At 42.8% G+C, this 23327-nt stretch overlaps 1 protein-coding gene across 4 annotated transcripts in view; it reads left to right on the top strand.

Annotated features, from left to right (window-relative positions):
- The window catches only part of CCDC170 (coiled-coil domain containing 170), a 92334-nt gene that overhangs the window by 54807 nt on the left and 14200 nt on the right, over window positions 1–23327 (top strand). For all 4 annotated transcript variants that reach the window (XM_077349553.1, XM_077349563.1, XM_077349571.1 and 1 more), the window contains 4 exons: window positions 7392–7592; window positions 12652–12825; window positions 12956–13198; window positions 14868–15104. In XM_077349553.1, coding sequence (XP_077205668.1) covers window positions 7392–7592; window positions 12652–12825; window positions 12956–13198; window positions 14868–15104 — 855 coding nt within the window. The remainder of the gene's footprint in view (window positions 1–7391; window positions 7593–12651; window positions 12826–12955; window positions 13199–14867; window positions 15105–23327) is intronic.

Here is a 23327-nt window from a genome sequence, read left to right as displayed (position 1 = left end):
ATCCTCCTCCTCTGTCCCCAACATCCCACCCCTTAGTTGCTAACTGACCAGTTTTCTACTGCCTTTAAGACCTTTGTAGCATCAGGACTGTATCCAATTTTAAGCTTCACTTTCATGCCAGGCTGCAGTCTCCACATCTGTTTCCCTCTTGATATATCCTCAGCAAGAAAAAGAACACCACACCTTAGATGAATAAGTGTTTTGTTGGCTTTATCCCTTGGTTCTACTCTTTACCACTTCATTCTACCTTTGACATCTCTCTTCTATCCATGGGCATGTGTCGTACTGAGCTTCATCACTTGAGCTTCATACATCCTTTGACACCCCCCATGGTTTCTCCCCATACGTGGGTAGTTCCTGTGCTGGATCCCATCCTTTGCTAGATCTGTGTCTTCCAGAAGTTGGCAACTTTGCCACTGCTCTGAGGGTGGGCCATCAAGATTGTCTGTTCTCTGTTGCAGCGTCAAGAGGCAGAATGGGCTGGGTGGACAAGATTGCAACAGTTCTCCCTGCGGCCTAGGGGTTGAACTTCTACTGTTGATTCTTAAAGCTGTGGCAAGTCCAATACAAAACTGAAGTGAATAATTGGAGCAGCTTCTTGTTGAGCAGATATTGAGAACCTGTATTTAATTTTGGACTTTACTAAAGCTTGGTTATAATTGCATACAGATATTTTATGTGTATCATCAAGAAATGATTTTATTATTCTATTTATTTATAGTTTAGTTCCTATACTTGCCATCTCGGGGCAGTGAACAATATCAGTCTGGCCCAATAGCTCCATTTTACAGGCCCTACAGAATCTGGCTCTTTATTAGTCTGTCATAACCTCAATCTGAGCTGCATTTTCATTAGTTCTGCCCCTACAATGATATTGCAGTTGCCATTCCTTGATGCCTATTTCTCTGAGGTCACTCAGTGAAATGGAATCCAAAGCCAGAACCCACTATATTTTTCAGGCAGACAAAACCCTTGTTGTTAAACTGTATTTTTAGCCTGGATTATAGTCCTTTGAAATGGGGATGTTAACATCAAAAAAGTTTTATTGGAAATAGTTTGTGCCCTTGGAGATGGAATATAGCTAAGAGCCTCCAGGGGACTTTGTGCACCGGAGTCAGAACAATCCCCACGCTGGGACCACGTGCTTCCGCATAACAGCACTCCCATCCTCAGTTCCCCTTTTGCCACTGAAGGAGAAGGTTGTGCTTGTTACCCTCTGTCCTGTTTTGTTCTGCTGTGAAAACACTTTAGATCTCTAAATTGTTGAGGAGTTTCCTTATGATGGCCCAGAAGGCATTATTTAAGAAATGTTCCTGCTGTGGAACCAAAATGATGCAGGCAGATGAGCATGATCTATGTTTGTTCTGCTTGGGGGAAGATGATAATACTGCTTCTTATAAAATCTGCCTCTGGTTTACCCCCACGATGTGGAGAGACTGAGCTTCAAAGCTCAAGGCAGCCCTATAGGAGAAGGCGCTGGAGGTCTCTGAACCTCTAGCCAAAACAGCTGTAGTGAAGTGCCTGCTTCTGCTCCATCAAGTTCAAACTGCTTGACTCTGCCCCCTGGTTCCAGGTCTCAATTACTCCAGTGCCTACTGGTTCAGAGCAGCCGGTTAAGAAGCCCACAAAGGGCACAGAGAAGGCCAAACAAGTGGCTGCATTACAGTACATGGCTGAACTTGCAGCTAACTTACAGGAGAAACTGAGAACTCCTTCCCAGAATTAGTCGTCTTCTCTGATCTCCACTGATCCTGTTAACCATTTTCATTATGCTATGTGCAAATTTACTTTCACAGTTTGCCTATAACTATGAACTGATTACGTCCATTCCATGAAGTGTGCATGCATGTGAAAGCTCATACCTGGAATAAAACTTCTCTGGTCTTAAAGGTGCCACTGGACTCTAAATTTGTTTTGTTGTCTATCGAGTTACCTTATATGTTGACGCACATACCTTCCCTCCATCACTGCTGTATGTTCTGCTTTGGCAGCACTAGAGGCACTGAGGGTGGGGGTGCTGTTGTGTAAGGGCATGTGGTCCCCGGAGTGGGGGGGGGGGACCTGTTCTGATTTTGGCACACAGCACTACCTGGAGACTCTTAGCTATATTACATTTCCAAGAGCAGGTCTGCTAATGTATAGTACCTATGTATCCTGCACAGAAGGTAATTTGATGAACAACAGCTACAGGTAAATAACCCTGTTTTTTTTAATGTCAGGAGAGCATGGAGCCAGGTGCTAGGATTCTGCTGTTGGCAATTTTAGGAAAATCTTCACCTACCTTTCAGTGTAGTGCAAAGGCTGTTGTGTGAGAGAGATGAACCTATGGCAGATCACACTACAAGAGTTGTCAGAACGGAAGATTTACAAATAGCATTTTATGGATTATAGTACCAACCAAGTAAGGTAAAGCAGATCAACAAAAGCAGATGGTACCCAGAGCCAGCCTGCTACAAGACAGGTCCAAATAAGAAAACAATCAAACCCTACACCTCGCAACTTAAAACACTTTATCTTCAGTGCTCTACAACCACTGCTGGATTAGGGTGGCAAGCCTTTTCTTATTTCCTAGCAAACCTCTAGGAAATCCACCTCTCATCAGCCACTGTGGACCACCAAGAAGAGAGACAGTCCCAGGTGTCAAGTCCCACCACGAACCTAGATGCCAAGTTTGTCCACATATACAGTCTTGGCTCAGTTGCTTTTTCTGTTTTCCTTTTCTCCAGCTCTCTCAGTAACACTTAAGAGCTGGGACCTGAGAAAGCATAAGTCATTAAGTGGGCTTCTTATTTGACTGATCCAGATCCCTACCTGTCTTTTAAAAAAAATCCCCAATCATTAGTGGCCTAACCAGTAGACCTCATAACTGTTCTTCCACCAAAATCCAGCAATCCTCAAATATGTCAGTTGTTTAGAACTGCAAAATCACCACCATTCAGGATTCCAATCTACTGTTTGAATGTGATTGTCTGAGGCTTCTGTAGGGTGAAATTTGAATCTGTCCCACATGATGCCTCACAAAATATGCCCAGTTTATCCCTTCTACTTTCTTCCATAAACATGAATGTATACAATCTTGCTGGGAGTGTTGTATATAAATCTAATAATTAAATAAATTGTCATCAGCAAAGAGAGAGGAACTTTTCCAGGAGGCTGTTCCACAATCATAGTGCCACCACTGGGGGAAAAAAAAACAGAGCCCAGATTATTGCATAGCATGCCTTATTTATTTCTTCCGATTTATTTCATCTGGTGTTTTTAGTTGTGCTGCAATTCCGTATAATCAGACCTATTGGGTTTTAGGGTTGGGGAGATATTCATAAAATGCAAGATAATCCATTTGATTTGAAATGCTGTGATCTTTAAAGACTGACACTGTCAAGTGGAAGAATGAGTGTTTGCATAAGTGCTTGCAAAATGAAGCCAGTTTGCAAATACTACATCTGTTAGAAGGGAAGGCCTTTTGGATGATATACTGAGGGTGGAATTAAAACTGCACAGATAAAAGATTCTATCTGAACCATTCCAGAAAAGTAAATTACATTTGAACAATTTAACAAATGTGACAAATGGAATGTAATAATTTAAATTTGATCCATTATCGGATCCCTGTAAGGACTGCATAAAGTCGTAGAACAATCAAGACAGTTTTATTGCTACATGGTTTGTGTAACAGGGTTTCATCTGCTTTTAGCTACATTCGAATTAAAAAATGAATTGGCATGAAGTTTAATTTGTTGTTTAAAACCATTTTGGCTCTTAATTTTAAAATATCCTTTTAAAAAGTATCAGATGATCACAGACCTTTCCCAATAGCAAATCTTTGCTTGCCTGATGTCTCAATTCTTTGCAAGCTCCAATATTTGATGTATCACACACTTGTTCCTAAATATCTGGGCAGAGTCTATTCTGCAGCTTCTCATAACAACTAAAAATCCTGTTAGACCATGCAGAACACATTGTTGCTCATCTGATGATGATGGAATGTGAACTCCACTGTCTTGTCTTTGTCATGTTTTCCTTGAACAACTATCCATTTTGCCACCCTAATCTCTCTAGTAGCCCATCCTGAACTGTGGTCCTAGGTCTGTAGTTGTTTGTATGCTTTTCTTTTCTTTGCCTCTCAGAACCGGACTTTGGAGCAAAAGTGTGGAGCCCCAGCTCACATCCTCAATCTGGTGCCCCCCAAAACAATCTGTAGCTAATCCTGAACACAGTGGGGCATGTGTAGAACCAGGTTATACCACGTGTTTGTGGAGATGTTGGGATGAGATGAGACAAGCTTGCTGAAAGCTTTATGGTTCATATTGTAAACATATATAAACATCTGAAAGGTACTATATAAAACCATTAATTCCAGAGTTTCCCCTTCCTCCCATCCCTTTTCCACACAGGTTTATATAAATCCTCTTAACATCTAATTTAATTTCTTTTCTGTCAAGGCCTGATAGAGGGATTTGAGGCAGAGGCCTCAGCATCTGCTGAGGCTGCTAAAGCAACTACAATGGTGCCCACATTTCATAAAAGTTTGAGTGCTGGTTTGGTTGTCTGAGTAACTTAATCAAATATCAGCCTTGAGTTCCACTGCAAGCCTTGACATAGAAGAAACTAACCTCTCTGCCAAGGCCCTGCAGTGAAATTTGAGCCATGCAGTCAATTTCCAACCTTCCAGGATGGATCTGAAAATGACTTCAGAATTTGATGAATTTGTTCAGGCAACTAAAATGGCACCAAAATCCTTGAAATGTTAGTTGCCATTCAATTGCCTTATCTGTGTGATGCTTCCACAATGCAAATACAAACTGGATGAGTACCTTTGGATGAGCTGCTCCAAATGAAGCCAGTGCAAACAAATAACTCTTTTCTCCTTCTCTGGGGACTCCTGTCCATTGTACACATTTAAATACCTGCCCAAGACCAGGACTTCAGTATTAAATATAGTCATGCAATTGCTTTGTAGAGAGTGGTGACTCTTCAAATTTTAATAAAGCATGTCTTAGAATCCAAGGATTCTCTACTGTACATTCATTGGCACTGTAAATCCAGAGGTATACAAATTCGCACATGTTTTTCTGGATATGTACTTCTGTCTTTTTCTGATTTTTCCTTTCCATATGTGCCCTACAATTGCTTTACACTGGTTCTCAGGGATGTGGACATCATGACTGCCAAGGTGACTCACTGACTTTTTTATTATTCTTTCCCTCAAGGATGCACTATCTTTAACCGCTCCCGCGGAGCGGATAAAATAAAGCAGTAAGTGCCCCAAGGGTGGGCCCTGTCCGAGATGAGGAAGGGTGCCGATTGGCCCCTTCCCCCAGATTGACAATTGTAGGGCCCAATTGGCAGGCGCTTTGCTTCCGATGGTCAGTCTGTTGGCAAGGGACCAATCGCAAGCTGCCCACAACCAGGGCGGCTCCCCACTGCCGTACACAGCCACCGGCAACCCACGGGCGAGGCAGTGGTGGTGGAGGCAGCAGTAAAGGCGGCGCCACCGGCGCCACCGGCCGCAGCATCAGCAGCAGCGGCCCCCTGCCTCCAAAGAGGACACGTTGCCGCCGGCCCGCGCTGCCTGGAGCAGCTGGTGGCGGAAGACGCGGGAGCGGCAGTGGCGCCCCCAGCGGCAGCGCCTGCAGCAGCGGCAGCAGCATCGCTGCCAGGAGCAGTTGGCAGCAGAAGGCGCGGGAGCGGCGCCGGCACTCACAGCGCCACCACCCACAGCGGCAGTGCCCACGGCGGCAGTGCCCACGGCGGCGGTGGGGCCAGAAGAGCGATGCCCTCGACTGTGTCTTGGCCCTGAGCCCGCCCGCTGCCATTTGCTGCCTACCCTCCACCAGCAGAGGTAGGCAGCGCGCCAGGGGGGGGGCAGGAGGCGGCCACAGCCACGACAGTGGCGGCAGTGTTGCCGGCGCCAACGGGAGGGGTCACAGGCTGGCCCAACTCAAGAGGCCCGCTAGCGCCCGCTGTATTTAAAGTACAGCAGGCTTAGTTTCTAGTAGAGCTATAATGGCCATATTGAATCTGACAGAAATGAGTAACAATAGATGGCCAAGGCACTGTAGTACAATTTCAACAAACAAATAGTATCCATCCAGCCATCCTGTAGCTTTCCCACCCCTTTCCTTTCTAGACAATTTGGATAAAAACTCCCTGTACCTTTCCCATTATATTTTGGCAAAAAGAGGAACCTGAGATTAAAAAATGAGAACAGGAAAGTCAAAAGAACTAACATACAAAACAGAGATAAATGATGGTAGATTATTATTGTGCTATAGAGCTATCACCTTGCAAAATGCCTTGTGGTGGTACGGCAGGAAACAATCTTGGAAAAATGGCACCCATAAGGGGCTGATGGTAGGGAAAAGGTGGCAATGTAAGCGGGGCCTGTACAGTAGGAAAAACACAGCATTATTAACATATTATTCCCTATGACTAAGGCCTAAAACTGATTTACTGGCTTCCCTGTTAGAACTTACCCGTCAGGCGGCAGTAGACCATCTTTGTAAAAAAAACCCCTTTCTTTCCCATGATAGGAAAGCGGACAACTATTTATGTTTGTTTTAAAGGTATAATTTAATGTATGTATTAAAGTTTTTATACACATATGTTTTGCTCTGTAGTAAACTGCCCTGCCTCATGAGATAGGGTGATTAATAAATATACTAATAATAATAATGCCTGACATGCTAACATGCTTGGACTGAATTTTCTCCAAAGACAAGACAAAGATAACTTGCTTGTGGAATTAGCCCAACAGTGAATTTATAATAATTATTATAATTATTCTCTCTTACAACTGAGAGATTCAATTTGTAAGCCACCCTGAGCCTCTGGGGAAGGGCAGGGTATAAATGAAAGAAATAAAGAGTTGTCTATCACTGTCATTCAAATTCTATTATAATTAGGGAATTTGGTTGAGGAAAGATACTGCATTGTTGTAAAATGTTCCTGTGTTTGATGAGCTGTTTTAATAGAACAATAGAGCCAATGGTTAGAGAGTGTCACAATAGGATCGGGGAGACCCAGGTTCAAATCCCCACAATACCATGGAAGCTTGCAGGGTTGTTTTGATGGTAATACAGAGGAAACAAGGACAATGAAAGCCACTTTGGCTCCTCATTAGAGAGGAAGGCTGGGTAAATAAAATAAAAATAAATGAAATATATTAAAGGTGAGACAGTTGAAGTCTACATCAATACAACATTGTATGTGATTAGTTGTTAGGCTAACTTCTGCTAATTAAGTTTTATTCTTTTCCTTGTTTTGAAAACATCTGAACAAAAGGTACTTACTGTATTGCTTTTGATGTCGCTTTTGATGTTGTGATGTCTGTCTTTGCCACAGATTAGTTTCAGGTCCTGCCTCTGATCTGAGTTTACTTTTCTCCCTAGATGGTGGACCAGCTGGAAGCCCAAATAGCTAACCTGAATGAGGCTGTCAAATCTCAGACCACGTTACAGCAGGTGTTTTTACAAAGGGCCAAGAAAGCAGAAAACAGACTTGAGACACTTCATGATCAATTGATGCGTCAGGAAGGCGAGCTGGTGTCCAAGGATGTGGCATGTGATGCTTGGAAGATGGAGAAACAAAAAGTAATAGCTTCCGTTTGTAGCAAGAATGTGATATAAGCTAGAGGGACAACTGAGTTTAATGACCAAAGCTGATTCTACAAAAGGGCTCTTTTGTGGGAAGACGGGTTGTGGTTATGTTGCCTGTGTGATTGATGCAACAGAGATTCCATACAGCAAATAGTAATCTGGTTTTTCAGCATTGTGAACTGCAGTTTCCCTTTCACACCAGGTGTGGATTATATCCCCATGCACTCTGTGCTCATGCAACCACAGTGATTCTTTGAACACTTTTTTTTTGGTGCATGCATAGTGTTGCTCAAGAATAACATAATACTGCACCTTAAACAAGATTTTGCGTAGTATAATGTACTACTTAAATTCTATGGTAATGTTAATTGCTGTAAGGTACTGTGATTGTGGTAATCTACATTGAAAAACCTGAGTACACTGAAAAGCCTGAGCCGCAAGGGAGGGTGGTATATAAATACAATACAACAACAACATGATATTTGCCTTTGTTCTCACTAGCAGTGGATCCTTTTGCACTTTCCCTTCTTATATTGTACTTTTATATGCTACTAAAGGCTTGTTGTTGTTGTTGTTGTTGTAAAAATACAATACAATAAATGCTTCCTGGAGCTTGCAGGAGTAGAAAGCAAATGCTAATTTAGAGAGCAAGCCTCACCCCACTTGCCACTTGTATTGTCCTAATATTGCCATTATTTAAATTAGATAGCATGGCAGCCAAGCAAGAGACATTCAGAGGTGGCCTGTCTCTGCACCATGATCCTAGTGCTCCTTAGAGGTCTCTCATCGAAATACTAGCCAGGATTAACCCTGTTTAGCTTCCAATATTTGGCAAGATCAGTCTGGGCTGGGCTAATCCGAATCTTGAAATATTGAGCATTAAAAGCACTCTAGGGCAGAGTCTGAACTTACTTTCTTTATTCCATTGTCAATCCTGTTGAATTCAGATCGCTTTGAACTCGGATCTTCCTCTTTCCCCCCTCCCCATTGAAACAGGAAAGTCTTCTGCACATGGTTAGGGAGGCTCAGAAGGGGGCGGGGGGGGGGGAAGCCAAGTCTCTTTCTTTCTTGTCTTGAAGGGGGGGGAGGAGCCAGGCAGGGAGCCTCTTTCTTTTCCTGGAGGGGAGGGGGAGAGGATCAAAAAAGGCAGAGGAGGGAGGAAAAATCCAGAATCGACAGAAGTTGAGAGAAATTAGTGGCTTGCCCTTTAAGGCAAGCATGTCACATGGGAATTGTGGCATAGTGGTTACAGATACAGTTTTCCAGAGCCATGTCTTCAGATATGTGAAGGGAAAATCAGACTGGAGACTCTTCTTAGGGGGAGATTACATGGCAACTGATTCCTCCCAGTTCTGCATCATTCCCTTCTTGTGTGAATTAGGCCACAGGCACCAAAATGTCCCCCTTTCCTAATGCACATGGAGTAGTCACAGTACACAGGTGTCCATCCTTCTGTCTCCATTTTTTCACTGTAGATAAAATGTTATGTATCAAATGCTTCCTTCATGGTTGCTCCTTAGAAGAAGAACTGGATTTTTGTACCCTGTTGTTTACTACCCAAAGGAGTCACAAAGCAGTGTACAAACACCTTTTCCCTTCGTCTCCCCACAATAGACAACCTGTGAGGGATGTGGGGTTGTGAGAGGTCTGAGAGAACTGGGAATGGGCCGCAGTGACCCAGCAGGCCTCAGGTGTCTCAAAGCATTTTCCAATCGTCTTCCCTTCCTCTCCCCATAGCAGACTCCCCATGAGGGAGGTGGGGTAGAGAGCCTCACATGGAACCTGGGAACCCTAAGAGGAAGTCTCTTTGTGCACAGCAGTCTTGACCTTAGAAAGGTTTTTTATACTGGTTTTTTATTTGCCGGCCAAGGTTGAAAAAAGTCATTACATGTCTCGCCAGGCATTTACTTATTCACTAGGGGAACAACGGGGAAATTTTACGGGGAAATTCGGTTGATGTCGTTTACTTGGATTTTAGTAAAGCTTTTGACAAGGTTCCCCATGATGTTCTGATGGATAAATTGAAGGACTGCAATCTGGATTTTCAGATAGTTAAGTGGATAGGGAATTGGTTAGAGAACTGCACTCAAAGAGTTGTTGTCAATGGTGTTTCATCAGACTGGAGGGAGGTGAGTAGCGGGGTACCTCAGGGCTCGGTGCTCGGCCCGGTACTTTTTAACATATTTATTAATGAACTAGATGAGGGGGTGGAGGGACTACTCATCAAGTTTGCAGATGACACTAAATTGGGAGGACTGCCATTTTGGCTGTATCAACAGGGGCATCACATCAAAATCACAAGATGTCATAGTCCCATTGACCACACCTGGAGTACTGTGTGCAGTTCTGGAGGCCTCACTTCAAGAAGGACGTAGATAAAATTGAAAGGGTACAGAGGAGAGCGACGAAGATGATCTGGGGCCAAGGGACCAAGCCCTATGAAGATAGGTTGAGGGACTTGGGAATGTTCAGCCTGGAGAAAAGGAGGTTGAGAGGGGACATGATAGCCCTCTTTAAGTATTTGAAAGCTTGTCACTTGGAGGAGGGCAGGATGCTGTTTCTGTTGGCTGCAGAGGAGAGGACACGCAGTAATGGGTTTAAACTTCAAGTACAACAATATAGGCTAGATATCAGGGAAAAAAATTTCACAGTGAGAGTAGTTCAGCAGTGGAATAGGCTGCCTAAGGAGGTGGTGAACTCCCCCTCACTGGCAGTCTTCAATCAAAGGTTGGATACACACTTTTCTTGGATGCTTTAGGATGCTTAGGGCTGATCCTGCATTGAGCAGGGGGTTGGACTAGATGGCCTGTATGGTCCCTTCCAACTCTATGATTCTATGATTCTATTTACAGTTTCAGGCTGTAAATATTTATTTAGATCTTCCTGCACTTTCCAGACTCACAGGACTGATGCTAGTCTGTCTGTCTGCACCCCAGAATAAGGTAAGGGCTGGCCATAGCCCAGGAGGGACACACCTGCACCACTCCCTCCCAACTGCAGGCAAAAATGGCTCCTTTGAAGGCTGAACTCTGAGGCATTGTACGATTTTGAAGTCCCACCTCCAAACCTCCAGGAATATTTCCAACCCAGGGGTAGCAAACTTCCAGGTGGGGCCTGGAGAGCTCCTGGAATTACAGCTTACATGCAGAGTATGAAGATCAGCTCCCCAGGCAGAAAGGGCTATTTTGAACATGGTTGGGGTAGAGAAGAAACATTTAAGGCCTCCCGCACAGGTTGTTGTTGAATTGAAAGACTTGAGGCCTACTGCACAGGGGTGTTGTGCAGATGAAACAGGAGACAGCATCCAGTTTCATCTGCAGAATAACTCTGTGTAGTAGGCCTCAAATCTTCAGAGAGTTGCAAAGAAGAAAGACCCATGGCTTGGCTGTGTCTAACTTCCCGGGCAGAGCAGTATTTTAAGTGAGAAGGGGCTTCTGTGGCCTCCCTGTCAGCCAACTCTTTGGCAGAAGGAGAAATCTTCCCCCTCAAAAGGAATGCCCTGAGGCTCCCTGTGTTGCTCTTGGAAATGCCTCCCTCCCCTCAGTCAGGGCCTGTCAGAGGCACCTTTGCAGCAGGCCTGAAGGGAGGGGGAGGGAGAGCACTCTGCAGCCTCCTGCCAGCTCTGTCAGGGTTCATGTACAGTTGGACATGAAAGTTAGGACAGCCTTGTGGCGAAAAGGGCTGGCGCAGACTGTCCAAGCCTCTGTTTTCATCCCCCTTGGCAGCCCTACTGACCTCCTCTCCCTGCAGTGGTCAGGGGCAGACTGGCAGCCATGTCTCCAGATTGCCCCTGGCTGGGCTGGGTGAATGGAACTCTGGTCTGTCCTAGTGAGGGCCCAATCGGAATGCATGAAGCACCTTCCGATTGGCCCCTTCGCTTGTCAGTCCGGGGCCAAGGTGCCAATCCGGGAGTTTTGATCACGGACTCTGCCCACCCCAACCCTCATTACTGTTTTATTAAGAGGGATAGATAGATTATATGATAAAGACATCATCCCACAGAAGGTACTGACATTTCTCAATGCAGTCATGCTACTGCTAGCACATGGAGAGAAATACTTGAATCATCATTGTTGCCCAGGAAGCACAGACCCTTCCATTATCCCTGAAAGACTGGGCCAAAGATATGCTTTTGCATCTGATACTGCTAGTAGCTTCTTGATTCATGTGTCCCCTGTGGCAGCTGTTTCTTCAGTACTTATCTTTCTATATTTGTTGCTTTGTTGTTGATTTGCTTGTGGTTCACAGGGCTCCTTCTAAGTGGCCTTGGCCCTAGTTTCAAAAAGTCCAGCTGTGCAGAGAGCATGTATTTAGAACATGGTTGCCTTTTGAATTCCTTCCTATGTATGAGAGATGAAGGTTGGCAGAAGATGATTGGCTGAATGAACCATGTGCCTAAAAACCACCCATTTCATCTACCTGCTGCTATGCTTATGTGGCTATATCTCAGTGAGAGAATAGCAATGGTCCTACCCAATTAAAAACTTGCAGATGCAGAAAAACAGAGTTTAGTTTTTGTGCTTTTGTAATATGCATGATACTTCCATTTGGAGATTCACTAATGGAGTGTTATGATACCAATTGTTTGAGGAAAGAATGTCTCTATAGAATTTAGAGGTGGCTTTGAGAAATCATTTAGTATATCCTTGAAGAAAAATGCCTACATGTGATTGTTAAAAGACCAATTCAAATGGGTAGCCATGTTGGCCTGAAGCAGCACAACAAAATCAGAGTCCAGTAGCTCCTTTAATGCCTTGAATAAATCTTTGTCTTAAAGGTGCTCCTGGACTCTGATTTTGTTGTTAAAAGACCAGACAAGCAAAAAATCCCATAAATGATAGAATCGTGATTAAGGCTATTTGTATATACTAGAAGATGCTTGTCAAAATAGGTTAATATTAAAAGACAGGGCAGGTATTTCTCTCCTGGTAAATTTCTGTACGAAAAAAAATGAGGCTTCAGTTCTGTACAGAAGAAGGTAATTCTGATCTCTGAAGTTCTGGATGAACTTTTGTTGTCTCTTCCCACTTCTTCCTACATTTTCCCTCTAAAGTATCTAAAGTTTTTGGATCAGCTTTCTGAAAAGATGAATCTGGACAGCATGGCGGCTGATATTGGGTTTGACATGAGGATGGATGTAGTCCTGGCCCGGGCTGAGCAATTGGTCAAACTGGAAGGAGACACATTGACTGAAAATAAAATCATGGCACGCAATCTGCAAAGGAAGGTAAGCAAAGTGGAGCAGGATTTTAAAAGAAGCACTTTTCAATTTAGACAAAAGCTCTGTCTTTAATTATTTCACATATAATGAAGGTACATTTGTGTGCATAAATAACCTTTTGTACTCTTAAATGTAGTTGAAAATTCAAAAAGAGAAGCTTGATAGCAAGGAGCTACATGTGAAACTTTTGCATCAAAAGATAATTCAGCTGGAAGAAGAGAAGCAAGTCCGCACAGCCCTGGCTGTGGAAAGAGATGAGGCCAACCTTTCAGTTAGAAAGTTGCAAAACAAGCTGGAGAGGTTGCAGAAAGAACTTGTCTTGGCAAGAGAAACAAACATTGATCTGAAAACAAAATTGGCTGATGCCAATGAACTGAAGGTGGGTAACAAATCTATCTTTTAAGCCAATATGTGAAAGATAATTCCATATAAGCAGGCAATTCAGGTGTGTGAAATACATTAAAGGTACACACATGGCAAAATATCCAGGGCAGAGTGTGCACTTTGTTTATTCCATTGTGGATCCTGCTGAATCCTGATTGATTTGAACTTGGGTCTTCCTATTCCCCCCCATTGAAATAGAAAAGTGATCTGCACGTGGTTAGGGAAGCTCAGAAGAGGGGGGAGCCAAGCGCAACAGGAGCCTCTTTTTTTTCTTAAATGGGAGGGGGGGAAGAGGATTGGAGACAGCAGAGGAGGGTGAAAAAAAACAGGAGGCAATTCTCTATTGAGAGAAGTTAGGGCTTCTGGAGATTCTGCTGAGAGAAGTTAGGGCTTCTGGAGATTCTGCTGAGAGAAGTTAGGGCTTCCCCTTTAAGGCAAGCTTGCAGCCTGGGAACAAGGAAGCTTTTGAACTGAAGCCTTGGCCAATCAGGGCTGCTCTACCACAGAGGCTCAGCAGAAAGTTTGGAACCAGCAGAGAGCTGAATGCTTTCTCATGCCGATTTTTTCAAATATTGAGGGTTATATCCACTCTAGGATATTGCAGGGGAAATGTAGGGTCACTCCAGATCAGTCATGCTTGTTGCAGAGGGAAAATTTAAATAGGACAAAATCAAAATGGAAATCACATTCAGTGGAGACGGCAGGGACTGAATCAACCTGCGCTTGGAATAAAAGCTCTGTGCAGATTCCGCCCAGATGGCTACCAGATAGTGAATGCAGCTTGAAGAATCTTTTCTTAGAATTTCAAAAAACATACCCTGTGATTCTCAAGAAAAAATTGTAGACAAAACAAGGTGCATTGTATCTAAGGAATTGTGCTTGCACATGGAAGCTCACATCTTGAATCAAACTTGGTTGGGCTTAAAGGTCCCACTGGGCTCTACATTTGTTCTGGTTCATGAAGATTCTTTTATAAAGGGTGCTGGACTGTAGCCTATGCCACAGTATATGATAAACTTTATTTCTTGTTATGTATTCTCCCATTTATTATGTCAATGAAGTAAATAAATAAAATTATGTAAGTTTCTAAGTTTTGCATAGCTGTTGTGCATTTTTGAACTTTCCATTAGTTTCCAGTTCCAGACTCATGGGGTGGGGTGAGGGATCTTGCTGCTGTAACTCGGAAGTGACATCAGTCTGCTGGTGGCAACTCGCTGGCATTTACCCAGGATACTTTCTATGCTAGAGCACTGCCTGACACAGTGCTTGCGGCAGAAGGGACACCATGGGATCGGTGCCAATGCTCATGCCCCCCCCCCCCAATTCCCCTGGGAATTTTTCTCCCACTGCCCAGTTGAACACCATCAGGAACAGCAAGGACTGGGAGCTGAAGTAGAAAACCTGATATCCCTTCTTGCATACAAATGTCAAAAACTTCTTTGTATTGCATGGAATTTTGGCCTTCTTGTTGAAAAAAATCGTTTTCCCTTCTTTGTACCGGTGTGTGTGTGCATGTATATGTCTTGCGCTTCCTGAGGAGAGCACTGCATGGATCTGACAGAACTAGCTTTAGTCCATGAAGGTCCACAATGCCTCCTTTAGGTGTTACAAGATTCTTTGTTATTTTTGTGTGTGGAGATTTTCTGTCATTATTTTTTTAACAGATCAGAACACTGGAGCAGGACAGAACCATTGATGACTTAAGCAAGTCCCAAGAGAAGCTGGAAAAGATCAAAACAAAGACTGAGAAGCAGTTATCGGCAGTGAAGTCAGAGTTACATGTTGTAGAGCGAGAAGCAAAAGAGGATAAAGAGCGGGCGAAAAACACCCTGGAATCTGTTACCAGTGAATTGAAAATCCTTAAAACTACTCTAGAGGAAGTAATGAAGAGAGAGAGACAGGTATGTATCAACATGACTGTTGTGGCACCTGGCCAAGGGCAAATTCATGTTACATTATACCTTTTAAGGTAATATATACACAAGTATTTGTAAGTCTAGGCATTTTATTTGTTCTTTTTTCTGTTCCTTGAAAACAGTCTTGAAAACAGCCTGATTAGAGCCATAGGGAAATAGAACCAGAGCATCATAGGATGGGAAGGGGCCATCCAGGTCAGCCAGTCCAACCCCCTGCTCAGTGCAGGATCAGCCTAAAACATCCAGGATAAGTATCTGTCTAGCCACTGCTTGAAGACTGTCAGTGAGGGGGAGCTCACTACCTCCTTAGGCAGTTGATTCCACTGCTGAGCTACTCTGACTGCGAAATCCCCCCCCTCAAATATCTATTAGTTGAGGGTATCTATGTCCATTTGAAAAAAAAAAAACTCTTCAATTTCAAATCAAGGGAGTGAGTTGTAATAGTGAATATTAGGAGTATCATTTGGCACCAAAACAGGGTCATATATCCTGCCCAAAGTTTTATGGGATGGGAGAACCCCCTCTACTTAACTGTCATGAAATACAGCATTCCTAAAAGATCCATACTAGATGCCCTGCCTAAGTGCACTGGTGATCACAAAGATCAGGGCAATGGAACATAAACCCAGCTGGTAAGCATAAGCCAGGAATGATAGTTGCAGTGCTACAAAATCAGAGTCCAGTAGCACCTTTGAGACCAACAAAGATTTATTCAAGGTGTGAGCTTTCGAGTGCATGCACTCTTCCAGTGCTGGTTTAGCTGAGGGCAAGATGAACGGGCATACCAGATCCTGTTGTCTTAGCAAAGAGTATGAAGCATTCCTCACATCAAGATTTTTAGACTTTGTGAGACACCTTGCAAGATGGAGGAGACACTGCATGTGTGCTAGGGAACATACAGATATGCTGATAGAGTCATCCCATGCTGTTGAGGGATTTTTTTTTTGGGGGGGGGGTAGATGATATATATAGGTTTAACATGGTTGCCCAGTGTCAATGTTTGTTTGTGGTTCATTGTTTCTAAAGCCCCAATCATTGGAATTATTACATGCTCTTTAACCTCGCAGGTGATATTTATAGCCCATATGTTAACAATTAGACCCCTCCTTGCTTTGATGGAAAGTTTGCCCGCATACACTCTTCATTAACATTGCCTGCATTCTGCTAATACACCCCACTTTCCCGTACGTGTAGGAATCTCGAAGCAGCTTACAATCGTCTACTCTTCCTCTCCCACAACAGACAAACTGTGAGGCAGGTGAGGCTGAGAGAAAGAGCTGTGACTGGCCAGAGGTCACCCAGCTGGCTGCATGTGCAGGAGTGGGGAATCAAACCCAGTTCTCCAGATTAAAAGCCACCAAAGTCATAGACAGCAAACCCTCATCCCATAAAAGGAAAGTCTAGAAGTTACTACAAAAGTCATCATGAAGCTTAACAACACCTGCCAGAAATGTTGCCTCCCCACAGTAGTTTATTGTATTGTCAATGGTTTTCATGTTTGTTTGGGGTTTTTTTTTGGGGGGGGGAGATTTGTGACTGTGGTGTGGAAGTCTTTATTCCTAACATTTCACCTGCACCTGTGGCTGTCATCTTCAGAAATATATCTTCTCTCAGTGGCATTCTGTCTGGTTGAATATTGGGGGTCTGTGACTGGAGTGTCTTCTCATTTGTTGTTTTGATTTTTTTTAAAATACAGGTAGCCAGGTTTTGTTTATTTTCAAACTTTCTTCCTTTTTGTTGAAACTGTCTTGTTTGTAAATTTCAGTAGATTCCCTGTGTAATTTGATAAAGCTATTTCAAATATTTCTGTGTCTTTGAATAAGATCCTGTGTCTCGTTTGGGTTAAGGTATATTCAGCTATTGTTGATTTCTCAGGTTGGCATAGTCTGCAGTGTCTCTTGTGTTCTTTTATTCTTGTAAAAATGCTGTGTTTTTAGGTCTTGTGTATACCTGTCCACAGCTGCATGGTATGCAATAGACTCCTGCAGATGTGAGTGGGTTTCTCTAGTCTTTTGCTGACCACAGGATTTGTTGTATTTTTCTGGTGGGTTTGTAACAGTTTGTAGGTTGTGTTTTTTAAATCAATTTTACTATGCTGTCAGCTATTCCTTTGATAAAAGGTAGAAATCTTATTCTAGTGGGGTCTGTTTTTCTTCAGTTGTGCATTTTTTTCCTGTTTTATGGCTCTTTTATTCTTAGCCCTGAAAGCTAGGTGATTTAGTTCTTCATAGAGATGAGGTTCACAGATTTGTTTAGCACGGTCTATTAGTGTTTTGAATATACCTCTCTTTTGTTGGTGTTTTTATATAGGTTTTGTTCTGTATGAGTTGGTTTTCTATAGATTTTGTGGTTCAATAGCTGGTTTGTTTTACGTATGACTAGGACATCTAGAAATGGTAGTTTTCCTCCTTTTTCCATGATGAATTGTATGTTGGGGTGGATGTTATTGAGATGATATAGAAATTTCATCAATTCATCCTCACCATGACTCCACATTGTAAAGGTGTGATCTACAGATTGCAACCAAATTCCAGTGATTTTTGGTTGTTGATTCTAGGGCTTGTTTTTCGAAGTGTTCCATGTAAAAAGAATGCTATTACTTGACTGAGAGAACATTGCTACCCATGAATTAATTATCCCATTGGAAATCACTAGTTATTAGACAGGGTTGAAATATGCCTGTGATGTTATTTGAGAAAATCTTGTTGATGAGTGCTAGGCTACCTTTTATTGTGACTTTGGTAAACAGAAAGATTACATCAAATCTTATCATTAAGTCACTGTGATTTAGTTTGAGGGCGCTGATTTTGTTGATGAAATGAGTGGAATCTTTTATGTAGGATGTTGTTTTTCCAATGTGGGTCTGTAGATGTTTGGCCCGTTTGTATGTGGGTGAGCCAGTGGTGCTCACAATGTATCTCAGTGGGATGGAGGCCACTTGTTCTTGCATGTCACGGTGGAATGAAGCATGTTGTTTTGTGATGTGAGTTTGTTTGTTTGTTGCATCATGATCTAGATTTTTATATGTAGTAGGGTCTAGGAGTTCCTTATATGCAGTAGGTTCTAGGAGTTCCTTATATGTAGTAAGGTCTAGGAGTTCCTTAATTTTCTCTTTATATTGTTCAGTTTTTATAATTATCATGCCATTGCATTAAAGGAGAGTACTTTATTAGCCAGAGAACCAGGGGAGGAGCCAAGTGCAGCCGAGGCTGCTTGCTTCTTTCTTTTCTTGAAGGGGATGGGGGCCCCCAGCAACAGTAGCCTCTCAGAGAATGAGGCAAAACTCTGCTGAGAGAAGCATGGGCTTCTGGAGCGCAGTCACATTAAAACTGCAAAAATAGGTTTTTGGAGGGAAGCCTTGCAACTGGGAACCAGGAACTCTTTGAACTGATGCCCAGCCAATCAGGGACAGACCACCTCTCTACGTCAACATTGCAGGAAGTGAATCTGCAAAATGCAGAACATCTACACTTATACTGGGGGCTTTAAAAGCTGGGTCTAAAATATAGCAACTTATATCATCTCCTGGACATTAATAAATATGTTAAAAAGTCATTAATAAATCATTAATAAAAATCATTAATAAATATGTTAAAAAGTACCGAACCAAGCACCGAGCCCTGAGGTACCCCGCTACTCACCTCCCTCCAGTCTGATGAAACACCATTAACAACAACTCTTTGAATGCGGTTCTCTAACCAATTCCCTATCCACCTAACTATCTGAAAATCCAGATTGCAGTCCTTCGATTTATCCATCAGAACATCATGGGGAACCTTATCAAAAGCTTTATTAAAATCCAAGTAAACGACATCAACCGAATTTCAACGATCCAGCAAACCTGTTACTTGGTCAAAGAAGGAAACCAGGTTGGTCTGACAGGACCTGTTGGAGACAAATCCATGCTGACTTCCCTGGATCACCAAATTGTCTTCCAGATGTTTGCAGATTGCTCCCTTTAGTATCTGTTCCATTATCTTCCCCACAACAGAGGTCAGACTCACTAGTCTGTAGTTTCCCGGGTCATCCTTCCTCCCTTTTTTGAAGATCGGAATAACGTTTGTTCTCTTCCAGTCCTCCGGGACATCTCCAGTCCTTAAAGAGGTCCCGAAGATGATGGACAAGGGTTGTACAAGTTCTCTGGAAACTTCTTTGAGTACTCTCGGGTGCATTTCATCCAGCCCAGGGGATTTGAACTCATCCAGTTCAGCTAAATGCCTCTTGACAACCTCTCTGTACATGTCAATCTGCCACCCAGACACTATCCCTTGGCTACTGCCATCTCTAGATGTGCCTAAACCCTTTGACCTGTGGGAAAAAACAGATGTAAAATAGGCCCTGAGGCTTTCTGCTTTCTCTGCATCCTCTGTTAAAGTTTGTCCATCCGCACCTAACAGTGGGCCTATTGCCTCCTTTACTTTACGTTTGCTCCTCACATAACTAAAAAATCTTTTCTTGTTACAATGGGCTTCCCTGGCCAGTCTTAGCTTACTCTCAGCTTTGGCTTATGAAGTAATAGAAACAATGAGTAGACTAGAATTGACCCATCTCATTAGAAGATGTCTAAGGCATGTTGATTAGAGCCCACACAGAGTGTGTTCATCTTTCTCAGTAGGCATTCTCCCTCCAATAAAAATGCCATACTATCTATCTGAACTAACCTTTCCAGAATATAGTACATTCATGCTTCCAAACAGTGAAATTAGGGAGATTCAATGGAATTCCATATTCAGATAGGCTGTAATTGTGTCAACAATAACATCAGTTCTGTGGATCATATTTTTGACTGCCCTAGATCATGATTTTGTCTCTTCAAAATCATCCTGGGTCAAGTCTGTACTTCGCTTTTTATACTCTCCCAGCCCAAATAAAGTCCTCCCTTCTAGGTAACACTGTGTGTGAACGAGACCTTGGGGTACTTGTGGATTGTAAACTAAACATGTGCAGGCAGTGTGATGCAGTGGTAAAAAAAGGCAAATGCCATTTTGGGCTGTATCAACAGGGGCATCACATCAAAATCACAAGATGTCATAGCCCCGTTGTATAAGGCACTGGTCAGACCACACCTGGAGTACTATGTGCAGTTCTGGAGGCCTCACTTCAAGAAGGACATAGATAAAATTGAAAGGGTACAGAGGAAACTGACAAGGATGATCTGGGGCCAAAGGACCAAGCCCTATGATGATAGGTTGAGGGACTTGGAAATGTTCAGTCTGGAGAAAAAGAGGTTGAGAGGGGACATGATAGCCCTCTTTAACTATTTGAAAGGTTGTCACATGGAGTAGGGCAGGATGCTGTTTCCGTTGGCTGCAGAGGAAAGGATGCGCAGTAATGGGTTTAAACTACAAGTACAATGATATAGGCTAGATATCGGGGGGGAAATTTCACAGAGTAGTTCAGCGGTGGAATAGGCTGCCTAAGGAAGTGGTGAGCACCCCCTCACTGGCAGTCTTCAAGCAAAGGTTGGATACACACTTTTCTTGGATGCTTTAGGATGCTTTGGGCTGATCCTGCGTTGAGCAGGGGGTTGGACTAGATGGCCTGTATGGCCCCTTCCAACTCTATGATTCTACATTCTTGTTTGACTCCTGTACCGAATAGAATAGTCCTGGAGAGTTCACCAGATGAACCATATCTCACCTGGGCAGTAGGGTGATCATATAGTTGTTGGATCAGTAGAAGGAAACACTTGGGCCATTTCTGCATTAGGCCTCACTTTTTCTGCATTTCTGCATTAGGCCTCACTTTTTTTAGCCTCACTTTGAATTTCCCTTGGATGATGTGGATTGACTCTCTTGCCTTTCTACATTTGGGCTTTTTCCCCATAAGTTTCTAGGCTGAAATTCACAGTATGCTTTCTGAATTGAGTCTGACGAAGGCAACCTCCCATCATGCTTTGCTCCCTTCCCCTTCTCCAAAAATGTCTTTTTTGGAAAATGGTTCCTGCTTGCACCTTTGTTTTTGCTGTGCTCCTTAATCCCACAATTCGTCACCCTTGATCACCTCCCCCCTTACCCCCAAAGTGTCTTGAATTTAATTCTTTTATTTGAAAAGCAAGACTGCTTTTTTTAAAAAACTTAGAAATAACATTGTAACACAATCACCCCATTTTTCTTTTAAAAGGCAGAGAGGGGGAGGAAGGGAAGGGGGAGGGAGGATGGTGATAAGGAAAAGGGCATTCCCAAATGACTCAAAAGAGCCTTTTGTGGCACAGAGTGGTAAGGCAGCAGTCATGCTGTCTGAAGCTCTGCCCATGAGGCTGGGAGTTCAATCCCAGCAGCCGGCTCAAGGTTGACTCAGCCTTCCATCCTTCCGAGGTCGGTAAAATGAGTACCCAGCTTGCTGGGGGGTAAACAGTAATGACTGGGGACGGCACTGGCAAACCACCCCATATTGAGTTTGCCATGAAAACGCTAGAGGGCATCACCCCAAGGGTCAGACATGACTCGGTGCTTGCACAGGGGATATCTTTACCTTTACCTTTAAATGACTCAAATTGGTGGGTGTGGGGAAAAACTCAATTGCATGCATTTCTGCATTGGGAAGCCCCAATTTAGACCCTGTTAGTCCTCACTTGTAAAGATGAAATCTGGTTTTCTGGGGATTCCTTTACTGTATGGTGAGGGAGGGAGCAATTCAGGACTGCCCCATATGAAGCAAATTTTGGTACAGAAATGGACAAAAAAGTCAACCCCTTAAAAATGCAAATCTTAAAAAGATCGCTAGTGCAGAAATTGTTTTGTCAATAGATGGTTTATTCACTTTGTCCCATAGTCTTTGCCTAGACACTGAGTCAAAAGCTGCTCTGAGAACCACAAATGTAGTAGCTAACATACCATCTTTTGAACTGATATAGTTGTCTACAATAAATTGGAGAGTATGTCATGGTCAACGAATACTAATTTCTCTATAGAATCCAGCTTGCTCACAACCCAATATGGCTTCATGCTTAATCCAAAGGAGTAACTTCTTATATAGCAAGGAAGCATAGTTTGCCTACTACTGATAACAAACTTGTAGGACAATAATTATTTGGGTCTATTTAATTTTTTTTACGGATAGTGACTAATATTGTTCTGTCACCAAGAGGTGAGCATAATTCCTGTCTCATTGATTTGTGTAAATATTGGTGCTAAAATCTGCACCCACTAGTCTGCATTTGCTTTAAGCCAGCACCACAAGTATCAGGTCCTGGTGTCTTGCCAGATTCCATTTGAGATATTAAGAATTTAATTTCTGATACTGTGACAGGGGGGCATTTCTCAGGCTTTGAAGTAACAACCATTTGGGCAGGGATACTAAAGGCAGATGGTGCTACAAATAAGATTCCTTATTTATAAAGATGTTTCTGGTTGATAAGTATGAGTGAGGGAATTCTTTGGACAATAAGTGTAATATAAATCTTTCATCCTTGATAAATTCTGGAATCCTTTCCATGTATTTGAGATCAATTGATTAAAAAATGCCTTTGTAGAAAAAAAAGGAAAGAAAGCTTCATGCTTTGTTGACCAGCTGATCATGTGGCCTTGATAAGGGAAGGTAGTAAAAGCCATTTATTATATCAGAGTTGGAGAGATGTGGTGTGTGTGTGTATTACTCTTATGAACTCCATCTATCCGTCCTTCTCTTTCTTCTCAGTTGACCTTTTACCAATAAAGATGTGATGTATAGATAAAGATGGCAATGATAGTTTTAAGCACTTCAGGTCTGAGCAGCCCTTCCTGCTCAGTTCCACTTGTGGGGTAACTTCCAATTCCTTACAAGATGATTATATTACATGTCTTTCTATTGTCAAAGTAGATTATGGGCAAGGCAGTTCCTGGATCCTATGTTCAAACATCAGAGCTCTGAGATAGAATGGTCTGCTCAGTAAAGGACTTACGGAATAGAACTTCCTGCTCCTCTATGTGGAGGCAAGCGCTTCTGAGTTTAGAGACAACAATACGGTATCATGCATTTCGGACATATTTTCTAAAACTTGTCATTATTTTAGAAACAAGAACAATATAACTTGTTAAATCAAATGTCATCTATGTTAAGAATACCAAACTAAAGAGCACACAATAATTGTAAGCATTTGAAATATGACCTTTAGAACACAATGAACCACAAACAGAGATCTGAACATATTTTGACATTGATTCAGGTCATGCAATGAAGTGTATAATATTTAATGTGTGACTGCAATTTAAATTATACACCAGGGTT

The sequence above is a fragment of the Paroedura picta genome, chromosome 1 (genome assembly GCF_049243985.1).
Source record: "Paroedura picta isolate Pp20150507F chromosome 1, Ppicta_v3.0, whole genome shotgun sequence".
Lineage (NCBI taxonomy): Eukaryota > Metazoa > Chordata > Lepidosauria > Squamata > Gekkonidae > Paroedura > Paroedura picta.
Note: the sequence above shows the minus strand (reverse complement) of the source record. Positions and strands in the feature narration are given on the sequence as shown.